Source organism: Protopterus annectens, chromosome 12.part0 (assembly GCF_019279795.1).
Source record: "Protopterus annectens isolate FY-2018-M chromosome 12.part0, PAN1.0, whole genome shotgun sequence".
Taxonomy (NCBI): Eukaryota; Metazoa; Chordata; order Ceratodontiformes; family Protopteridae; genus Protopterus; species Protopterus annectens.
This window is the reverse complement of record NC_056746.1, coordinates 609512270-609535302: the sequence shown is the minus strand read 5'-3', so window position 1 is coordinate 609535302 and position 23033 is coordinate 609512270. Positions and strand designations below refer to the sequence as shown.

General features: G+C 37.2%; 1 protein-coding gene across 3 annotated transcripts in view; it reads right to left on the bottom strand.

Annotated features, from left to right (window-relative positions):
• TMC5 (transmembrane channel like 5) overlaps positions 1-23033 on the bottom strand; it is a 1577296-nt gene that overhangs the window by 795581 nt on the left and 758682 nt on the right. For all 3 annotated transcript variants that reach the window (XM_044089737.1, XM_044089736.1, XM_044089738.1), the window contains one exon: positions 18190-18312. In XM_044089737.1, coding sequence (XP_043945672.1) covers positions 18190-18312 — 123 coding nt within the window. The remainder of the gene's footprint in view (positions 1-18189; positions 18313-23033) is intronic.

Below are 23033 nucleotides of genomic sequence, written 5' to 3'. Positions count from 1 at the left end.
AGAGTGCTAATGAGGAGCTTTGTTTGATATAGATGGGTAGTTTATTCCAGAGTATGGGAAGTCTCTGGGACAGGAATCTAACCCTCCGGCATGTTCTGTTTATTATGATGACAAGGTTTAGGTCCCTAGAGCGTGTAGCTCGGAGGGATTGGGATTTCTTTAAGTGGAGCATGTCCAACACCTCTGGGTTTGACATAGCTTTGTATGTTAGGCAGAGATCACCTCTGAGTAGGCGATATGCTACGGAGTAAAGCTGGAGTTTTTTGAGACGGTCTGTGTAGGGCATCTGTTTGAGGCCGGTAATCCTCTTTGTGAAGTATTTCTGCGGCCTTTCCAGTTGTTGTAGATGTCTTGTGAGGTACATACCAAAAGGGGTGTTGTACTCTATAATGGGTCTAATGAGTGATGCGTAGAGGGGAACAATGACCTCTTTTTTTCTGGATGAGAAACCTTTTGTGATTAGGTGTGCCACGTAGAAGGATTTCCTGACTACTTTGGCGATGTGATTATCAAAGGAAAGACTACTGTCCACCTGTGTCCCAAGGTCTCTTATCATACTTTCGGTGTTAAGTATACTACCGCCTATGTGGTAGTTCATGGGTACAGAGTTTTTACCAAAGGGGATGACTGCACTTTTTGGCATTGAGCTTGAGGCCATGGCTTTGACACCAGGTATCTGTCTCAGTGAGGCCCTTTTGTAGGATGTCCACATCGTTAGGAGTTTCGATTATGGCTCCTAGTTTGCAGTCATCTGCAAACTTCATTAGCCAAAGACCTTCTGTGTTAGCCTGTACTTTAGAGAAGTAGATACCAAACAGGAGAGGACCCAGGACTGAACCCTGTGGTACTCCACTTGTCACTGGTCTGAAGTCAGATTTGGAGTCTGCTACTTTCACAGTGTGGGTTCTGTCAGTGAGCCAGTTGGCAACCCATCTTGTGACATAGGGATTTATGCCTAGTTTAGTGAGTTTATCTATAATTCCAGAATGGGGGATGGTGTCGAAAGCCTTGGCAAGATTTAGATAGGCTGTATGAACCACCTTACCCTTGTCTACAGCTTTGGTGACTGCTTCAAAGAAGTCTATCAGGTTTAGGAGACATGGTCTGCCTTTTACAAACCCAAACTGGGTGGGGTCCAGAGTTTGGAGATTACCAATGTCTTTGTTTATAAGTTCCATGATGATAAGTTCCATGGCCTTGCAGACCAGGCTCGTCAGGCTAATGGGGCTGTAGTTCCCGGGGTCCGTAGTGGCTCCCACCTTGTGGAGTAGGATAATCGTTGCTGTGCACCATTCAGCAAGCACAAAGCCTGAGGTAAGGCTATGATTAAACATGGTGCTTAGGTGGGTCAGTTCGTTTTGTAGTTCATGCAGAATGCAGCCTGGGATGTTGTCTGATCCCATGGATGCTGTGTTCATGGCTTTGGAGAGTGTGGTTTTTACCTGTACAGCTGTGATTACAGGAACTTTGCATTCTTCGGGTATAGAGATGGGCTCTTTAGGGGGTGAGAGGGGGTTAAAGTTAGCACTGAACCTATCTGCCAGGATGTTGGCAATTTCAGTTGGGTCTGTATATTTAGTGCCATTGTGCTGTAACTCAGAGCAGATCTGAGTGTTGCCATTGAGATTCTTGACATAGTTATAGAATGCTTTGTGGTTGTCTTTAGAATCAGTGACGATTTTGTTTTCATAACTAGCTTTGGAGGATATTATCAGGGATCGCAGCTTCTTACTGAGGCTGACCAGGGAGCGTCTCCACTCGTGGGATTTTACTCTCTTTTGCAACAGTTTCTTCCTTCTGTTGTACAGTTTGTTTATGGCAGGGGACCACCAGATTGGCTTCCTTTTTTTTGGAGGATAGCATCTTGGTTCTGTTTGGGATAGCACAATCCATGCACTCATGTAAGTGCTTATAAAGTGCAATTGTGTAGGATTCAGTAGTTGTAACTGTATTGTCCATCTGCATGAGTGTCATGAAGTTCACCACTTCTGTCTTAAGAAGCATGAAGTTGGCTTTGCAGGAATTTTTTACCATGGTTTCCTTAATGGGGGTGGGGTCAGGGTGTGGATATCTAGGGTAATTAGCTTATGGTCAGATCGGACCAATGAGGCGTTGACTTCAGGTGTGGAACACCGGTCACTCATGTTGGTAATGACTAGATCTAGGATATTGTTTCCACTGGTGGGGGTGTGGATAAGTTGATCCAGGGCATTGGAGTTTATGAATTCCAGAAAGCGTTGAGCAAAGGAGTTGGTACATGAGTAGTTTTCCCAGTTAATGGTGGGGTAGTTGAAATCACCCATTATTAGGGTGTTTGGTTGAACCCTAATATTTTCCAGCACATCAAGAAGAGAGGAGTGGGAATCCTGGGGCATGGTGGGTGATCTGTAGCAAGCTACAATTTGGATTGCAGTTTTGCCCAGAGTTAGTTGCAGTTGGATAACCTTGGCTGCATTATGCTGAGCAACTAGACTGGAGATGTGGATATCCTTAATGAATATGGACACACCTCCGCCTTTGGTGTTCCGGTCCAGGTTACATGGCCGAAAAGTGTGGTATGAGTTATAGCCTGGTAGTCAGGGGTGCTCTCTGGAGCCTTGAACCAGGTCTCAGTCACTGCACAGATATCGATGTTCTCCATTTTAAGGAGTGCCTCGAGTAAGTGCATCTTGAGATTTAGACTTCTAGCATTGAGTAGCATCACCCCCAGTTTTTGGCTTGCCTGTTCCAGTAACAGTGGTGAATTTGTCATTTGAACCTTGCCTAAAAAAGCTACTATAGGGGCAGCAAAAACCTTAGCCAGTATCTGGAATCCCAGGGGTGACAGGTGCAAGCCATCTCTGGCAAAGCATCATGGTCTGTCGACCATGTCATCCCAGGCAGACAGATACTGGATCCCTTTAGAATGGCACCAGAAGCTTAGCCAATTGTTGAAGTCGGTCATTTTGTCCTTGTACTGCAGCATCATTCTGGGTGATGGCAGAATGCTACTCAGGGCTAGGGTCACACCTGCCTGGGCTACAGGATCGGAGAGCTCTTCCATGTCTCTTTTCATGTAGTCCAGGGAGGTACGTCTCAGGTCGTTCACACCAACATGGACAATGACAGAGTCATATTTTTACTTGTTGTGGAGTGACCTGAGTGCGTGGGTTATGCGGCAGATCCTGGCACCTGACAGGCAGCTGACAGTAACCTTCTCCTTGTTTAGCCTGGTGAGTGGGACATCAGTGTGCCTGACTATAGAGTCACCTATGACTAGTGTGTTGGGTACGTTGTTTTGCCTTATTGGCTGTGGTTGAGTGGCATACTGAGTCTGCGGGCTATGTGTCATTTGGGTTGTGTTGGGGGGTGGAGGTTGCTTGCATTTCTGCTTTGGAGGTCTCTGTTGCTTGAGCAGATTATTATTGAGAGCCTCTGCAAATGTTTTTGTGTTTCTATGTGTGGATTTTGGTGGTGTAGATTTAGTGAGACTATGTGATGAGTGTGGTATGGTGCAAGTGTTTACTTTCTCCTCTTGACTGTCAAGTTCAGTCTTGATTGAAGAGAGCTTTACCTCCAGTTTGGCTAGATAAGTGCATCTCTCACAGGTTGTTCTGCCTTTATGAAAACTTACAAAAATAGTAGAAGGCCTAACAAATCTGCCTTACCCAGTGCACCTTAAAGCCCTTTCCCTCTGTTCAGTCTCCTATAGACTGCTGAGGGGTGGTCTATGCCTGGCTTACAAGGCATCCTTTACAAGACATCACATTTATGAATCTCCTGCATATTCCTAAGCCAAACAGTACTAGAAATATAAGGTCTAGTGACCTGAATTTTGTCTGTGACTTAAAGAGAACATGCTGGAGAAAGACGTGTATCCCAGAGACTGCTCCTCATATGGAACAGGCTTTCCATCCATGTGAAGATGTCGGTCTGTTACCCAATTTAAGTGCAATCTAGACCAGTGGATGGGGAATAAGAAATTTACTCTGGGCCTGGAACATATATCCCTTATGGACAGAGGAAGCTTATAAATGCCAGGCTTTCAATCTCATGTTTGGATGCAGGACATCATTATTCTATCGGGAAAACTTAGCTAGATTTAGAAAGGCCCCCTGAGTCTTTAGCCTAATAACAATCTATGAATCTATGGAGACAGCAGCAAAAGGATCTAGAGATGCTGATTACACGGACCACACCAGAAGCAGAGTGAGAGGGCAGTGACAGCAGCCAACATAATAGTGGTTAAATACCAGTGGACACAGAGAGAACACTTCTCCTTTTGTGGGCCCTGAGCAGGCCATACCTTCAACACTGTCTGCAGTTCTGGAGATAGTACAAGGAGAGGTATATCACAATCAAGAAAGAGTTTAAAGGAAAACTGCTAAAATGATGTGTGTGATGGAGGGCAAAGAATGTGATCAGAGACTAAAATGATGCAGAATAGCATGTTGGGAAGATATTACAGGTTCCCCATCCATGTGAAGTAGAGTTCCTCCCTAACCCAATTCAAGTGCAACTTGGACAATTGGGTGGGAAACCGGAAATTAATCCCTGGTTTGGCACCTATTTCTCTAATGGACACAGGTAAGCTGTAAATTGTTCATCTCCCAGGCCCATGCTTAAATTTATCAAGGGTATCAGAACTTGTCAGAGATTTGGGATGCATGGCTAGCCTTATAAAGGCCCTTGTGGTCATTAAATACCTATGAACCTATAAGAAATGTAAGGTCATCTTAGTGCTAACAAAATATTACAGTTCTCTGTCTAACAGATTTTCCATTATAATGATGAATGCTGAATATCTAAATCTTCCAAGTATTCCTTTACGGAACAATAAATTGTGACTTTTGATTGTGTTACTCAAATGACTGGGTTCTTAAGCGAGCAATAATGCCCAACAGGGTGTGTGTTATTGTGGAAATAACGCCCACTCAGGGGTGTTTTCAACACCCCTGGAAGGGCATTATTTCCACAATAACACACACCCTGGAGGGCAATATTGCACTTAGAGTATGGGCTTTCTGTAAAATTGTTCTGTTTTATTTATTTAGTTTTATTATATTAGTCGCTGTGGTGCAGCGGTAGTATTGTCGCCTCACAGCAAGAGGTTCTCCCATTCAATTCTCGGCTGGAGCGCCTTCTGTGTGGAGTCTGCATGTCCTCCCCACGGTCGAGTGTCATTCAAAAGATATGCGTGAATAGGCGTGCCTTCGTTAAAAGTTGGGCGTCGGGCTGGCACCTCTGCACCATAAAAATCTACTGCCGATCATTAGCGGACCGGGGATACAGTACACACACACACATATAAATGTATATATATCAGATGTCTGAGTTTTCAGAAACTCACAATTCATATAGACAAGATTTATATGATCCAGTTTCCAAAAACTCTAACATCAAAAAAAAAAAAACATACAAAAATCTACTTTTTTTTGTTTATGCTTAAGCAAGGGGAAAGCCCCCCTGCCCCCACACCCCCTACACATTATATCATTATATACACAAACTCTGAGACTGCACTACAATGAAGAAAAGGGTAAAGTTCCCGATCCTTGCTGTACCGTGATCTCCATTCAAAAGATTTGAGTTTTCAAAAACAGGATCATATGGTCTCCACCATATGAATTTAGAGTTTTTGAAAACTTGATCAACTGAAAGGGATCCATGTGTGTGTGTGTGTGTGTGTGTGTGTGTGTGTGTGTGTGTGTGTGTGTGTGTGTGTGTGTGTGTGTGTGTGTGTGTGTGTATATAAAATAAACAAATATATATATATATATATATATATATATATATATACACAAATGTACACACACACACACACATATACATATATATATATATATATATATATATATATATATATATATATATATATGGGAGAACGGAGACCACTATGCAGTGGTGATCGGAGAACCTACCGTTTTCCCGCTGTAGTCCAATCGAACTCATAATTTTATATATATATCTATATATATATATATATATATATATAGGTTCGCTTCTAAATACTGAAAGCCCAAAATCCTGAAATCCAAAATCCTGAGACCAAAATCTTGAAATTTAAAAATACTGAAAACTCCAAATACTGAATCTCATAATACTAAATTACATAGGATATCAACTCTTACTATATTCCAACACAAGTACATACAGAAACAAATAAAAGCCAAACCATATTACTCTTCTCCAAGTATAAGCGGGGGAGGGGGGCAAGACCTCCTGCACCCCCTTTGTGGGTGGTGCACTACCCCACACCCCCTGCTACTTAAATATATCAACTCCGAGATTGCACTTAATATAGTGAAGTGCAATCTCGGAGATGATATATTTAAGTACCAGGGGGTGTAGGGGGGTGCAGGGGGGCTTGCCCTCCTACTTATAGTTGAAGGGTAATATTTTTCTGTATGTATTTGTGCTGGAATATAGTTTTGTTGGTATCCTGTGTGTTTTCAGTATTGAGATTCAGTATTTTGAACTTTCAAGATGTTGGTTTCAGGATTTTGGAATTTCAGGATTTAGAAGTGAACCAGAAATATCATGTTGGGTGAAAGAGGCTTGCCACCCTACACATATATAGATTTTTGTTGTTTCCTGTCAATCGACTTTTCGGAAAGTCAGTCACATGGTGCTGACCACATGATATCTGACTTTTTGTTGAGCTGATCTTCTGAAGTAAAACCATATAAATATACACAAATATATATCTATATATCTATATATCTATCTATATATATATATATATATATATATATATATATATATATATATATATATAGATATATATACACACACACACACGGGTCTACTTCATTTGACCTAACTTTCATTTGCCCGACACTCAGTTTCCTGACCCCATTTGACTGAAAGCTCATTTGCCCGAAAACTCATTTGCCCGAAAACTCATTTGACTGGCAACTAGTATTAGCAAGAAAATGGAATATGCCCCTCCCACTGTAGTGCGACCCTGGAGTTAGAATATATGGGTGGGGGTGGGGGGGGCACACCCCCCCACTTACTTTTCTTTTACTAAGCAATATTACATCAAAAGTTAACAATATCATATGAAATAAATGCCCCCCACACCCCCCCTACCTATATATTCTAACCCCAGGGTCGCACTACAGTGGGGAGGGGGGCATATTCCATTTTCTTGCTAATATTGTTGCCAGAAAATCAGTTAATACAAATTTAAAAAATTCCCATTAAAATTGAAAAAATATATAATAATATGTATCTGGCATCTTAGTAGATGTGGGGTAGCATTTAAATATTATGTCAGAATGTAGGATGAAGGATAATGGCAGCAATAAATTTCCAGGTGCTGAATCTTATATCATTACTTTTTAAACTTATCATTTAATTTGCAAAACTGAAAACGGCCGCTGAATGCCTATAACCATTTCACATGTTGTTGTCTTTCGGCTTTTCAAGGTTAGGGGTCGCCACAGCAGAACTCCGGTCCACTAATGATTGGCAGTAGATTTTCATGAACGCCAAGGTGCCAGATCGACGTTCAACCTTCAACGAAGACACGCCCATTTATGCATGTCTTTCGAACGCCCACCCAACAATGTGGAGGACATGCAGTCTCCACACAGAAGGCACTCCCCGCACTCCAGCTGAGAATCGAATGGGAAAATCTCTTGCTGTGAGGCAATAACGCTACCGCTGCACCACCACAGAAGTCATAGTTCCCCTAAATCACACCCACATCCCAACAGTCCGGAACAGCAAATTACCAACTCTGAGATCTCACTGTATTAAAGAACAGGGTAAACACCCATGGCAATCCCACATCTGCATGAGAACCGCCCATTGCTGTACGTGCATACAGCATCAGCAGTCTTTTTAAAGTGGTACTACTTACATATACTCAGTGCCTTACTTTCAATTTTGTGAAGTTCATTATTTTTAGTTTTCGTTAATGTGCAGTTTTTTGTCTCGGTAATGTCGAATTCGATTACATGGGTTTTCATGCATTAGAAGTAGAACTATATATATATATATATATATATATATATATATATATATATATATATATATATATATATATATATATATATATATATATATATATATATATATATATATATATATATATATATATATCTATATATATATATATATATATATATATATATATATATATATATATATATATATATATATTTATATAAACACCAACTCGTGCAGTGTAGAATGATAAATAAAATTATATATAGCTATCTCTCATACACATAGGTATCCGACATGTTGAATGGCGACTTATCGAATCTAGAAAACCGCCGGGACTATTAGCTGATCATACATCCTGACAGTTTTGTGCAAGATCATGGTACAGTGGGGATTGAGGCATTTTAGCTTTCCCCACTGTAGTGTGATCTTGGAGATGGTATATAAAATTAGTAGGACGTGGAGGTGCATCCCCCACATGAGGGGTGCAGGGGGCTTGCCTGCTGCAAAAGATGAGAATTTTTCTTTTCTTTTGTTTATTTTGATCAGCTGCCAATTGACAAGTTGTGCTCGAGCAGTTGCCATTTGATGTGTTGAAGTTTCGATCAGCTGTCATGCATTAATGTGTGTGTGTGTGTGTGTGTGTGTGTGTGTATATATATATATATATATATATATATATATATATATATATATATATATATATATATATATATAAATATATATATATATATATATATATATATATATATATATATAGATAGATAGGTCTACTTCATAACATTGATATTTCATAATGCTGAATTTCATAACATTGAGACCATAACATCGAAAATTTAAAACACTGAAAACCCAAAACATTGAAAACTCAGAACATTGTAAGTGTGCTTCATAACATGGAAAACTGCATTGCACAAGTAAATAATATCAACTCCCCCTACAACAACACCTAACTAACAAACACACTTTCTGCTATGTTTCTGCAGGAGGGAAACCCCCCTGCACCTCCCATACCCCCCATAAATTAAATATACCAACTCCAGGATTACAGTACAGTGGAAAAAAGTTAACTTCTTAACCTCACTGTATGTGATAGTGAGGTTAGGAATTTAACTTTTTTCCACTGTAGTGCAATCTTGGAGTTGGTATATTTAATTTACGGAGTGTGTGGGGGGCTTGCCCCCCTTCAGAAATGTAGTAGAAAGTGTGTTTGTTAGTTAGGTGTTGTTATCGGTGGAGAGTATGTTATTTACAATAGGACTGAAGCACTGCTTTCCATGGTTTTCTACTGTTTATTTAGCTGATTATGGATGTTTTACATTGGATTTATGGCTTACAGATGGCTAATGGACGGAGAGACTATCTATAAATATTTCTCTTAAGGAAGAATCTGATGTGCTGGATTACTTGTAGTGTGTTCATTTGGATCCGTTCACTGGGACTCTGGGGTGTGCACCATATTTGTTGTGTTGCTTTTGGATTATTGTGAGTGCTGACCAGGTTTTGTTAACTATTATTGCCATTTTTTTAATAACAGTGGTTAACTATGGCCAAAGGCAACCATTTACAATTATTTTTTGCAAAATTTGGCTGATGACAAGTACAATGTATCTATGTTTGCTATGGGACAAGCTAATGCTATTAGAAGTCAAGCCAAGTGTAGATTAGATATGGAGCATTGTTTTAAAAGATTGACTGAGTGTTCCAACAAATTTAGAACGAACATTTTGCATATGAAATTATTAAGAGCTTATGTGCAAGTGGGGATTGCTCCAAGGGGCCTGAGAGTGTATGTGGAGCCAGGAATTGGTACACAAGATGACTGTTTTATTAATAAATGGTGTAATATATAAAAACCTGTTTCAAAGTTGTTTTTGGAGTGCTTGATTGAACATTATGACAGTCAGTTAACTGGTCTAACGAATGAGTTACAACAATCTTTTGAGGCCGTTCAGTGTTTCTCTACAGATGAAGGGTTCAAAAGTAGAAATAATGTGGTCTTAAGTGAAATTAAAGAGTTTTATAACAAATTACATGCATGGAAGCTTAAGAAATACAGTAGAGATTTGTATGATTACCACAACAATACGCGTTATACTTGGAAACATAAGAAGCGAGCGTTTAGGTTTGCAGATATCAATAAGAAGAATTAAACGAAATGAAAACAGGTTTGCTCAATACTGAAGAATACAGCAGAAAGAAATGAATCAGCCTCTAGTGCTTCAGAACTTTCACCTTATTATACAGATACTGATAATGAAGTTGCAGATTGTTCCTCACCATGTAATAAACAGTCAAAAGGCCCTTTAGAAGAGCAGGATGGAAGCACTGGAGAAGGGAACATGGAAATGATATTCAGACAGATGGTGGGCAAATAGTGAATCTTGGACAGAATGTAGACATTGGAGAAATAACTGAAAATAATTTAGTTGTGAATTTAACATCTGTTAACTTTTCTAAAGATGAGGTGGAAGTTTTGAATAAAGATTTGGGGTTTGTACCCACATTCTTTGTTTCTCATCATGTGGTAGCATCTGATATTAGAAAGGTTTGTCGTGCATTAAGTTTTTCTATAATTCTGGACAGGAAATAAATGATGGCTATGAAAAGTCTTTCAGGTTTAAGAAATCTACATTTCAACCCCCCTATCATCCTGAGAATGTTTGAACAGAGAGTTCTTCAGGAACTACATGTAAGTCAAAATTCTATTTTTAGAAATTTTAGTAGTAATCTTAATGTTAAACAAGATGCTTTACAAAAATTAAGGAATAACAATTTGGTTAATACTAAGGTGGATAAAGGTGGTGCGATTGTTGTGTGGGATAGTAATGAATGTAATAATAAAGTCAATAGACAACGTAGTGATAAGATAGCCTATAGTAAAATACCATTTAATCCTGTCTCTTCTTTCAAATTATACATAGATAATTGTTTGAATGAAGCTAAGAATAAAGGTTTAATTGATGAATATTTGGTTCAACAGCTGAAAGCAGATGACCCCCAGTCACCTTATTTTTATCTGTTACCTAAAATCCATAAATCTAGAAGTAACCCACCCGGTTGACCAATCGTTTCGGGAATAGGGTCTGTTACTGAGTCTATTTCAGTTTTTTGGATACTAAACTAAAACCTTTATTAACATTTGTGAGAGAAAGTATTAAAGACAAATGAGTTTCTGACATTTATGAATGAAGTACAAGCACCACTGAATGCATATTTAAATACTTTTGATGTACAATCATTGTATACTAGTATTCCGCATGAGGGCGGTCTAATGGCTGTAAAATTCTGGTTAACTGAATCCAAGAAATTTTTGGATATGGAAATTGATTTTTTGTTGATTCTTTTGAGATTAGTATTATAGCAATAACCGATGACGTTGGTGTGGTATACTGAACATTTACCCATGGTTGGTGTGGTTTAATCATGAGGGCAAAGCCCGAGTGATTAAATAAAGCCAACCGTGGGTAAATTTCAATATACCACAACCATGGAGTCGGTTATTGCTATTATACAATGACATTATTTAAGAAAAAAAATACTTACTTTTCTTAAATAATGTCTCTGTATAACGGCACATTACTGTTCTTCCATTGGTTGTGGTAGACTGCTTCCGTGTTTTGATGTACTGAGTATGCCTATGGGACTTGTGTTCCACACATACCCAGTACATCAATGCTTTGAAATGGAAGCAACGGGGAAAAGACAGTTTTCATTGCTCCGTTTTTTTCTTTTCTTTCTTTTTTTTTTTTTCTTATTTGTTTAAAAAAATGTTTTGAGGACTTTATATAATGGGAAAAAGTCCGGGCGACTGGACCTTTGTTGGTATATTGTGGGATTTACAATGGGCATACTGGCCAATCAGTGTGCAAGTTTTGGAATATTAATGGGGGGTCATTGTATAATAGAACATAATGCATTCACCTATAAAGGGGATTGGTATCTGCAGATTAAGGCCACTGCCATGGGTGCTACTTTTGAACCTATATATGCTGCTTTATTTATGGGGCATTTAGCATGTCAACTAATATATGATGTTAAAAACCTTTTCTTAGATTTCTAAATATGTGGTGATGCTATCTTGATGACTGCTGGTGCATTTGGAATGGACCGGTCGAGGTCTGGCATGAATTTATGAAATATCTAAATACTAATGATTTTGGTATTGTTTTTGTAGGTAAAATACAAATGTTCAATATTGACTTTTTGAATGTAAATGTTTCTAAATTAATTGATGGCACTATGGCTATGAGTTTGTATCAGAAACCATTTACTAAAAATTTAATTTTATCGGCCAGTAGTTCTCATCCTGGTCATATTATTAGAAAAGTACCACAAGCTCAGTTTTTGAGACTAAGAAGGATATGTAGTTCAGAGCATGATTTTGAAAATGAAGCCTTAAAGATTAAACAAAGGTTTCTGAATAGGGGTTATCATTTGACTGTAGTTGATCAAGCCCACAGTGCTGCATTAAGTTGTAGTAGAGATGACTTACTGAGATCTGAAGAAAGGAAGGTGGGTAAAACCACCTCTGATATGATTCCTAGATTTATAACTACTTATGGTACTAACACATTTAAAATTAAGGATGTGATAAATACTGGGATATTTTGAAATCTGACTCATATTATGATCAAATATTAGGAGAACAGCGTATTTTTGGATATAGAAAAGGTAAAAATATTGGTGAATTTTTATCCCATTTTAAAAAACAAAGTGTTGTACCAAAGAAAATTGAATCTAGATGATGTACTTTTTGTGGGAACTGTACCTATTGTAAGGTAGTATCCAAGACTAGATTGTTTACCTCTATCAATACCAATAAATGTATTTGAAATTAGATCTTTAATTACATGTCATACAGAATGGATGATTTATATGGCATCATGCCAGTGTAGTGCTTTCTATGTTGGACAGACATCCCGACCATTCAAACATAGAATAGCACTGCTCATTAGTGGTCTAAATTGTAGGTGTACCAGGACTGCTCTATATAAGCATACGATGGAGCAAGGGGGGCACGTTTTATTTATATTGGTGTTGATAACATTGGGGGGATAATTTATCTGAAGTTAAAAAGCATTATATCTTAGACAATAAGGAAATAATGTAAATTATCAATCTAGGGACTTTATTTAAACCAGGGTTAAATGAACACTATTGATTGATATGTGTAAATATTTGTATACATTTGGTGGATTATAGTATGCCTCTTAGTTTCTTTATTTTTTGATATAGGTAAATAATGTGTATTGGGCACTTTAAATGTGTTGAATGTGCTTGAAATGTGTGTGTGTGTGTGTGTGTGTGTGTGTGTGTGTGTGTGTGTGTGTGTGTGTGTGTGTGTGTGTGTATGTGTGTGTGTGATACATATCTTACGTAGTGTGAGTGTTTCCTGTATGCACTAAGGATGCCAGGGGGCAAAACCGGTCTGTTATTTTCTGTCATTGGCCAGTGGTTGCTGGGCAAATTGGCCTACTAGGACTGAAGCATTGCTTTCCACTGTTTTCTGCTGTTAATTGTGCTGATTATGGATGCTTTACATTGGATTTATGGCTTACAGACAACTACTCAATGGATGGACTATCAATAAATGTTTCTATTAAGGAAGAATTTGACGTGCTGGATTATTTGTAGTGTGTTTGTTTGGATCTGTGCACTGAGAGTCTAGGGTGTGCACCCTCCATATTTGTTGTGTTTTATATATATATATATATATATATATATATATATATATATATATATATATATATACATACACACATATATATATATATATATATATATATATATATATATATACGCAGAGAGAAGGAATTTCAGTTCAGAGATGTATCGGGTCAATCTGTAGTCTAGTCTGCAATAAATCTGATTATATTTCATTAATATGTAAAAAAGAAAAGACGACTTGCAATTTGCATCTTGCTTGCTTTAACCAGTGTAAGTTAATTTGTCTAATTTGTTTGCATTGCTTGCTTTTAGTGGCACTGTGATTTTTCCATTTGAGATCACTAACAGTGGGCAAAGGATATGTTCCTTTATCTCCACTGCTGTGTGAGCTTGCACTGGGTATATTTAATACAGCAGGGGTATAGGGAGTGTAAAAGGAGATTGCACCCTTGCAAGAAAGACATTTTATTTTTACTAATTTCAATGACAGTGTCATGTTACTGCATTTTTCTATATTATATATGTGTGTATATATATATATATATATATATATATATATATATATATATATATATATATATGGGCTTACTTCACATGGATGAAAACTCAAAATACTCAATTTCATTTGACTGAGACTACAATACCTAAATTTCAAAATACTGAAAACTCATTTGACTAAGTCTCATTATACTGAAAGCTTACAATGCTGAATTTCAAAATACAACCATATAAATTTGACAAAGAAATGAGAGATTTAATAAAAAAGGTGAAGCACCACAGGGTTAAGCACTTTGATCCTTTTCTAATGTAGGACTTCATCAAAACCCAGAAAAACAGATAATTTGGTTTATATAATTAATGACTGAAATCATATGATCAAAAATACTCAATCATATCAAAGCCATAGTTTTTTTAAAGATATAATGCAAGTTTCTAATGAATTATTAAAAGCAAATAAGTCAGCAAAAAAAAGAAAATATATGTGCATATAAAAAAATAACACAATACATATACATAAAATCAATTATTATATATAAATATTCTGCAGTGTACATAATCACAATTAATACTTCACTACCAATATGGATACAAACCTTTCATATCAATTAATCTACACAGTTAAAGTTTTACAGTTCTAAATTTTAAGACTGGTATTATAGATAGTTGCTTGTGGATCCTGGGAGGGAGTCAAAGCATTCAGCTTTTAGTTGTATATTAATTAGTTCTTTATATTCTAATAGGGTTTCCCATTGCCCCCATTCAACTTTCAAAATACCAAACTTGAATTTTATAATGTTTGTATGACTTAACATATGTTTAAAAGGGGAATTGTTCATATTCCCTTTCAAAGTATCATACTTCTTGTATTCTGCACTGATCATACCAGTTGTAGAATAAACCCCAGAATAACCCCCCCTCCTTTGTGATGTATGTCCCCAAGCATATCAAACATTTGAAAAGACAACAGAGGTTTGTAACAAAAAAGGATCATTGTTTTTAAAGCCCCTTAAGCTACCAGTAAAGAATAAAAGGATTATCCCTCTTTTCTGTGTCCTATAGGCTCCCCGGAGGAAACCTATGTCTTGCCTTCCAAGCAATCAGAGACCCAGTAGTCAGGATCCCTTGTGCCATGTAATTCAAACAGTCCCAGAAATACCAGAACAAGGGATCTAAACCTGCTACAGCAGGTCAGTAAAACAAGGTGGAGAGACAGATTTGTTAGCATGTCCCACACCCTGGGAATAGACTCCTCTTGCAGTTAAGCAGTGTGATACATCATTATCTTAGTTCAAATAGGAACTAGATAGTTGGATGGGTATTCATAAATTCATCCTTGGATTGACTGGCCTTGAAGAGGAGGTACAGTTTAGGTTTCCAGCTGGCAAGTTATAATGGTCCCAAGCCTTGAACCTTCTTTGAGCCAATGATCTTGCTCTATGTATCTCATTTATCTGTAGCTTGCAGGTGACTGATTTGTATCTTAGGTGTCTAACAATGTGATCATCACTATTTTTTACTAAACCAACTGGTTTTATACACGCTTCCCATCCTTTGTACTCCAGCTGGTCTCTCAAAACTAATGTTTCTTATCTTCCATGCTAGTTTAAAGGAAATCGTCATTTTAAGCCTAGCCACTTTCCCTTTTTGTGCTTGCATTAAATTAACTTGTATCACTTGGTGTTAGATTGGCCTTACCCATCTCATGGTCAATATTATATATCACCCCTAGTGAGAGCAACTGGAATCATACCATAGATAATTTGAGGAGACCCATGCATGTGATAAAGCATTCAGGAGCTGCTTTGTCCATTATTAATACAGAAGGCAGTCCTGGTGTACATTTTCTGTTTCTCATCCATAGATCCATGTTGTGCTTGAATATGGACAGGGATGAACATTGCTTTATGTGAATGGGGAGCTTGTTTCAGAGCAGTAGTATTTTCTGTAAGATATAGCAGTTCCTCCAAACTGTTCTGCTGATGTTGCAGGAGACATTTAGATCCTTAGACTGAGTATTTCTGATGCCATCTGAGTTGCTGGTGTGCAGTAAATCAATCAGTATTGGGTCGGAAGATGTTTTGTTTTCCAGACACAGTTCACCTCTTAGCTAGCATACCAAATACAGTGTCAGGGATTTGAGTAGTTTCATGTAGACTATATTGTTTAGACATTGTATCCTTTTAGTAAGATATCTTTGTGGGCATTCCATTTGTTGCATGTGTCCGGACAGATATATGCCAAAGGGTGCATTATACTCAGTAAATGGAGGGCTAAATAAAGGGGCACAATGACATCCCTAGATCTTAACACAATGCCTTTGTTTATAAGCTATGCAATATAGAAGGACTTTCTTACACAAGAGATACATGTTGGTTAATGTAAGGTCACTGTTCATTTAAGTTCCCAAATCCTGAATAACAGGGTGATCTCTTAGGGATGTATTGTCAGTGTGTTAGTTCCGTGGGATAGATTACTTTCCAAAGGATACAATAATGCCTTTTTTGGTATTTAGTTTCAGTTCATGAATTTGGCACCAGTTATTTATTTGGGACAAACCTTCCTGTAGAATGGCTTAATCATTTTGTGATTCAATGACTACTCTTAGCTTGCAGTCATCCACAAATTTGGTAAGCTGAGGCCCTTTAGTATTGGCTTTTACTTCAGAGAATTAGATGAAAAACAGGACAGCTCCCAGCACAGATCATTGGGGTAGTTCACTGGTGACTGGGCTCTTTGTAGAGACAACATCCCATATTTTGATTTCCTGCATCCTATCTGTGAACCAGTAGGCAATCCAACAGGTGGCATAGGGGGTTATTCCTAGTTTATTTAACTTTTCTGTTATGCCAGAGTGAAGAATTGTGTCAAAAGGTCTGACTTTAGGTAGATCCTACCCACTACAGACAGACAGATGGACAGAACAACCGGTGTCCATTAAGTCCACCAGAGAGCTGCAATGCCTGTAAAACTACCCGTTCCTTACCCTTCCCTAAACCTGCCCATTTTCCATCTATTGCAAACTTCTTCATATCACTTCTGATAACTTGTAATCTATGACTTTCTGTTTCTGATAACTTGTAATCTATGACTTTCTGTTTCTGATAACTTGTAATCTATGACTTTCTGTTGCAATGTGTTCTGTGATCCCATCACCATTCCTCTGAAGTAAAACATTTTTTATATCAGCTGTGAATTATCCCCCTATAAAACCTGCCAAATGTGTTTGCCTCATGCTCTTTTAACTCAACAGCTCCTTTCTTCTATGAATGAAATATTCATATTGTACTCTTCCCTTTCTGTTCTCTCTTCCACAGTGGCTATGCTAAGCCTGGCCTTGGCTTCCTTGTACCACTGTTCATCCATCCTCATGTTTTATTTATACTTTATTTACACTTTATTTCTTCCTTTTTATAACCCTGCTTTTCATGTTTTCCATCACCTTACTTTCCCTTTCTGTTCATGACTGTAGGTTTTAACCAAAAGTACATACGCATTCCAAACTAAGGTATGAATTTAGCTGCAACTGTTGTCTGCAGAAGAAAAGAGATCACTACAGATCAATAGAATGTGCTTTAAAACAGCTGTTAAAATAATGTGCTTGATTTATAAGGCACAAAACAATTTTTGTCCTGGACTGAACTCTAAAATATGTTAGAGAAAAAAACAGGCTATTAAATGTTAGCCCTACAGTTACTTCTGCTGTTTATACATTGTTCACTATTCTGGCTTTGGGGTTTTTTTTTTTTTTTTTGCCTTTTTGTCTTTTTGTGTGTTATGACCACATCCAGTGAAAAGTGACTGCTGGAATTTGAACAGTGTTTAGCAACATCACAGGCAACATAAGAAAAAGCCAGTATAACATGAAGCACTAGCCACAGAGGTTAAAATAATAATTCCTTGTCAAATTACACTTCAACCTTAGGTCCTATCAGACACAGTGACAGCAGCCTAGAAAGTGCAGTTTCTTGAATTTTATCTGCAACCATCTGAATTAGGACACAGAATTTAAAACCTTGGTTTGTCACCCACAGTAATTAGGGTAATTTCATGTACCACAACTATATATGCTGTTTTTGTACAAACCTTGTTCTTCCTCTTCTTCAAGTTCTTCATTACTTAGTCCTATTCTAGCTAGACTAGTCCGTGATAAGGTTCCCATAGCAATGCTGCTTTTTGGATGAAAGCGTCTCCGTGTTGTATTGTTGCCTGGAAGAAAAATATTATGGAACCACAATGTTAATAATTGCAATTTTTAAAAGGATTTCAGTCTGAAAGACCATACTAAACTGGAAACAGTTAGGCCAGAATATTCAAATCTGCAGTATTCAATGAAACATGCTCTATAATTTACAAAATATATTTAAATGAACAATAAAATTCAATATATTGGAAGGGTATTAAAAATATCTAATTTTCTACAAGAATCAGTAGCTCCCTCATGGTCTAGTGCCCACCTAAACCTGCTACCTTCATTACACAAGTAGCTGATGAAGTTTGAGGGTGGTTTGTTATAAGCAAGTTCTGTACAAACATTTTTATGTATTTATTTATTTTAACCATCTTCACATCAGCCACAAAGATCATGCTAGCTACCAAGTCCTACAGACGCTCATACCCTTGAGATGTGTGATGCATGAAAAGGAAAAAAAAGGAAAAAATGCACTTATCTGCTAACTGTTGGACTATATCTAATGCAGTCCAGAATGTTAACTGACACCTTCACATATGTTCAGACTATTACACCTACTTATACCTCCACCATAGTAAGAATGAATCAGGGCCATGATTATGGGAAGCAGTTACCTCTGAGGTGTGGCAGCTTTAAAAACTAATCAGAATGGGCTGGCATGTCCATCATAATAAGGGCTTTCTCAGCCCAGATTCTGCTATAAGTATACCCAACAGGTTAGTACACTGTGCTGAGCTAACCAGTCAAAGGCAGTTTTTTAGCAACAGACAGTGCAACTTATGAGTTGATTTATAGATTGTTAGAAGTGTATGAACTGCAAAGAATGGATATGCAGGTTTCTGCCTGCATTTCTATTATAGAAAGGCACATAAAGGTCATGGAGCTTTGAAATCTCAGGATAGCACTATGGAGTGGATAGCACAAGAAGCGAACACTAATTCCACAAGGATGTAATATACTTAAACTCTTATTAGTTGCAAAAGTGCTCTGGAGCAGATGATGCAAATTATTTCTGTATATTAGGGAAATGGGATTTCATAGAGCTTATGGCAGGCTTTCTCTAACATTTTTATTTGGTTACCTGTAATGTCTCATGTTTGTGCTTTATAAAGCCTTCCCTGGCTTCTTCTGTTTTTTGACATAGTTTGCTGCTAGTTGGGTCCATTGCACCACAATTTCAGAATAAGATATTTTACCTGGTTTGGAAGGATTCCTGCTCTCCTGTTGGTGCTGAGTCTTCTGCCTTATTGCAAACTGATTGACCCATACCCTAGGGGATGAGTCTTTCTGCCCTCTTCACTCCTCTTTCACCCTCCCAAATCAACCAGCCACCCCTGAACTCACACCTTTATTCCATTCTATGCTTCTCCAATTTTGATTACATCATAATAGTATCTTAAAGGTCAAAGCATATAGCTATGCAAAGAAACATACACATCCCCCTGTCACCAACCCTTTTCTCTTTCATAATTTCAGTCCGCAAAGCACATTATGAACCCCTCAAGCCAACTCTTATCCTTTTCAAATTCATTAAATTGTCCCCTCCAAAAACCCTCATGGGTAGAAAATGGAAACATAACTAACCCCTCTCATCTTTTCTTAATGCTAACTACCTTCAGAATTTTTATCTACAAAAATCCAAGGTATAAGGCATGGATTTTTTCACTATTACCTATAGCATATACTCAAAACAATATATGTACTTTTAACATAGATAAAATGAATACATTTAAGGAGAATAACTTGTTATATTGGTATCAGTTAATGGAAGGAAATAAATTGCAAACTATTAAATATATAACTGCTAAATTTAACCTGTGCAATGAAATATAGTTAGATATTCAAATGTGTAGACTATCAATAGAAAATATAATTAATTTAATGCAAACATTAATAAAAAATGACATACCAAAATTAATTGATCTTCTAATTATTCTGACACATCAAGAAATCTTTGAGAAAGGATTATTATCCAGAATATATAAAATAGTCAAAAATACAGCAGAAAATTTCAATGAAAGTTCCTAGGATTATTTTAAAATTATAAATAACTTTTATCCAAGCAAAGAAGATAAACAAATATATATTATCATCTTCGAAAAAGTGGAGATTGTTTGCATGGAAATGTATACATAAATCATTTATAACTACACATACAATAGAATTAATGTATGAGAAAAAAGTAGAATGTTGGAGATGTAAGACAAATATCAAAGAAGATTGGCAGCACGTTTTTGATTGTAAAGTTATTAAGCCATTTTGTGATAAAAATCAATGTTTTCTACAGACTTTATATAATGATAAATTCATTTTAACTAAATCATTAATTTTATTTAGTACACCAATACTGGATTGTGTAAAGAAAGTTCATTATCCAGTTTTATAGAGTATTCTATCAATCGTGAGAAAGATAATCACCAAGAAATGGAAAAATTAGTTGACTCCAACAATGAAAGACTTTACAAGTATTGCAGCTGAAGTCTATCACTTACAACTTCTAACAAGCAAGATGAGAACAACTACAGTCACCACTTATCACAACACCTGGATGAAACTTAAAGATTTGCTAAACAATCATAAACTAAATGAAAGAAGGACTACTTCAAGATAAGATGATTTAGTTGTGATTTTTATTTAGTTTGTTTGTTTAAAAGTTAGATTTCCGTATGTATTTGAATGTTATAATAAACTGTCTATTTGTTAAAATTAATAAAAATGTTTAAAAAAAAGTCATGGGGTTTCATCTCTTTTAAAATGTCCTCCTCTTTTTTCTTCTCAAATTACACTCTCCAGCTTCTCTTGTGTTAGTCATCCATCCAGAATAAAAAGGCTTCCTCCACTACTAAGTGGAAATACACCTCTCATAAATCTCTTAAAAATCTTTATTTCCATTCAGCTTTCCTATTCATGCACTCAAACATGCACAGATTCCCCAGCCTTATTCCGTTCCTTACTCACTTTTCATTACATGTCACATGTGTTCTCACATACTTATTACTACCAGCCCATCCCTTGCAAGATCCTCCCATAAACCACTCAGATTCCTCTATAAGTTCAATCCTCTACTACTCCTCCTCCTGCTCCTATATACCAACAGTGAACCTAACCCTGGTCCATCTCTTTCATTTTGTGTCTTAATTAATGCCCATAGTATTTTGAACAAAACAGAACAACTAAACAGCTCTCTCACTTTGCCACTACCCTGACCTTATAGCAATAACATTGTCTTGTCTCAAACCCACTGATCCTTCCCTCACCACTTATTTCCTGGGTACAACTATTATCTTGATGGGAGACCTGATTCTAGACTTGGTGGTGGAACACTACTGATGCTGCTGTTTAAATCGAATTTAAATGTCCAACTCACAGCTCAAAGCGACACTCCCTCAGACTCTCTTCCTCCCTATTTCACTGTGTCCCCTCTCCTAACAATTTTCTTATTCATCTTCCTGTTGCTTACTTCCCTCTTCTCACCTCCTTAGCCAACTAAAAAACCCTTCTGCTTGAAATGACCTCCTCTATAAAAAAAAAATCTCAAAAACTTCATCTTACTAGGTGACTTCAATCTCATCCTTCTTGGCTCTAATCAAAACAATACCTTGGAAATACTTAATGACTTCAAACTCACACAACTTGCCACTGAACCCACCAGAACACAACTTAACTCTTTTTATCACTCACTTCTTGATCATATTATTACTAATAATCCTAAAATTATTTTTCAAATTCTCATTCACCCCTTCCAACAATGACCATTGTCCAATCAACTTCAATATTTTTCACCATGTAAACAAAACACCTCTCTATCTCATATTTTTCTGAAACAAATCCCAATCCAATATTCTCAGACTAAAGTCAATTCTAGCCTTGTTAGAGTGGTCTCCTGTTCTGTCCTCTACTAACCCCAACCACTGCAGCATTCTCGTCACACAAATTCTCACTAACCTCTAGGACTCACTCTTTCCTGAAATCCCATTGCCCTGTAAACCCCCAAAAAGCAAGTGACTCATGTAGGAACTCAGATGACCCCTTAGTCTCAGAGACAATGCCTAGCATACTTGGAAAAATAACCCATCCTCGACCTCCAGGCAACACTATACTAAACTAAGAAATTTAGCTAAACATGCAATCAAGTGACCTAAATGTTATATTATGAAAAAGCATCAGTCATTCCTTCTCAACTCCCCTAAAAAAATTCTGGGCAGAAGTCAACCATCTGACAGTCTATGCTAATGTAGCTATCCTCCTCATCTCACCTCACAAGCACTGATTTCAGCCTCCATTTCAGTACACTTCACTTCCCTGATTCCACTAATACCATCTCCTCTCCCTCTAACCTCTGTCCTGCTCCTTATAGTCCCACTTTCTATTTTAAAGTAATCAAAGAGATAAACATAGCACCACTGCTTAAAGAACTGAAAACTGAGTCACTTACTATTCCTGACAATCTTCTCCAATGGTTCTTATTTCTATGTTAGGACTTAATCTGTTCCTCCATTTCTTCACATTTATAATTCTGCTTAACTCAAAACATCATGCTTGATATCTGGAAAATAGTCAGTGTTAAACCCTCCCCATGAAAAAAAAAAAACATTCCACAACACTTTTTTCCCCCATACTTGTTAAAATCCTTAAAAAAATATTAGTTTTCAATTAACTCACCTATTACATTTCATAATATCATTTACTATCCTCAAAACAGCATGGCTTTTGGGATGGCAAGAGCACTTCTACTGTA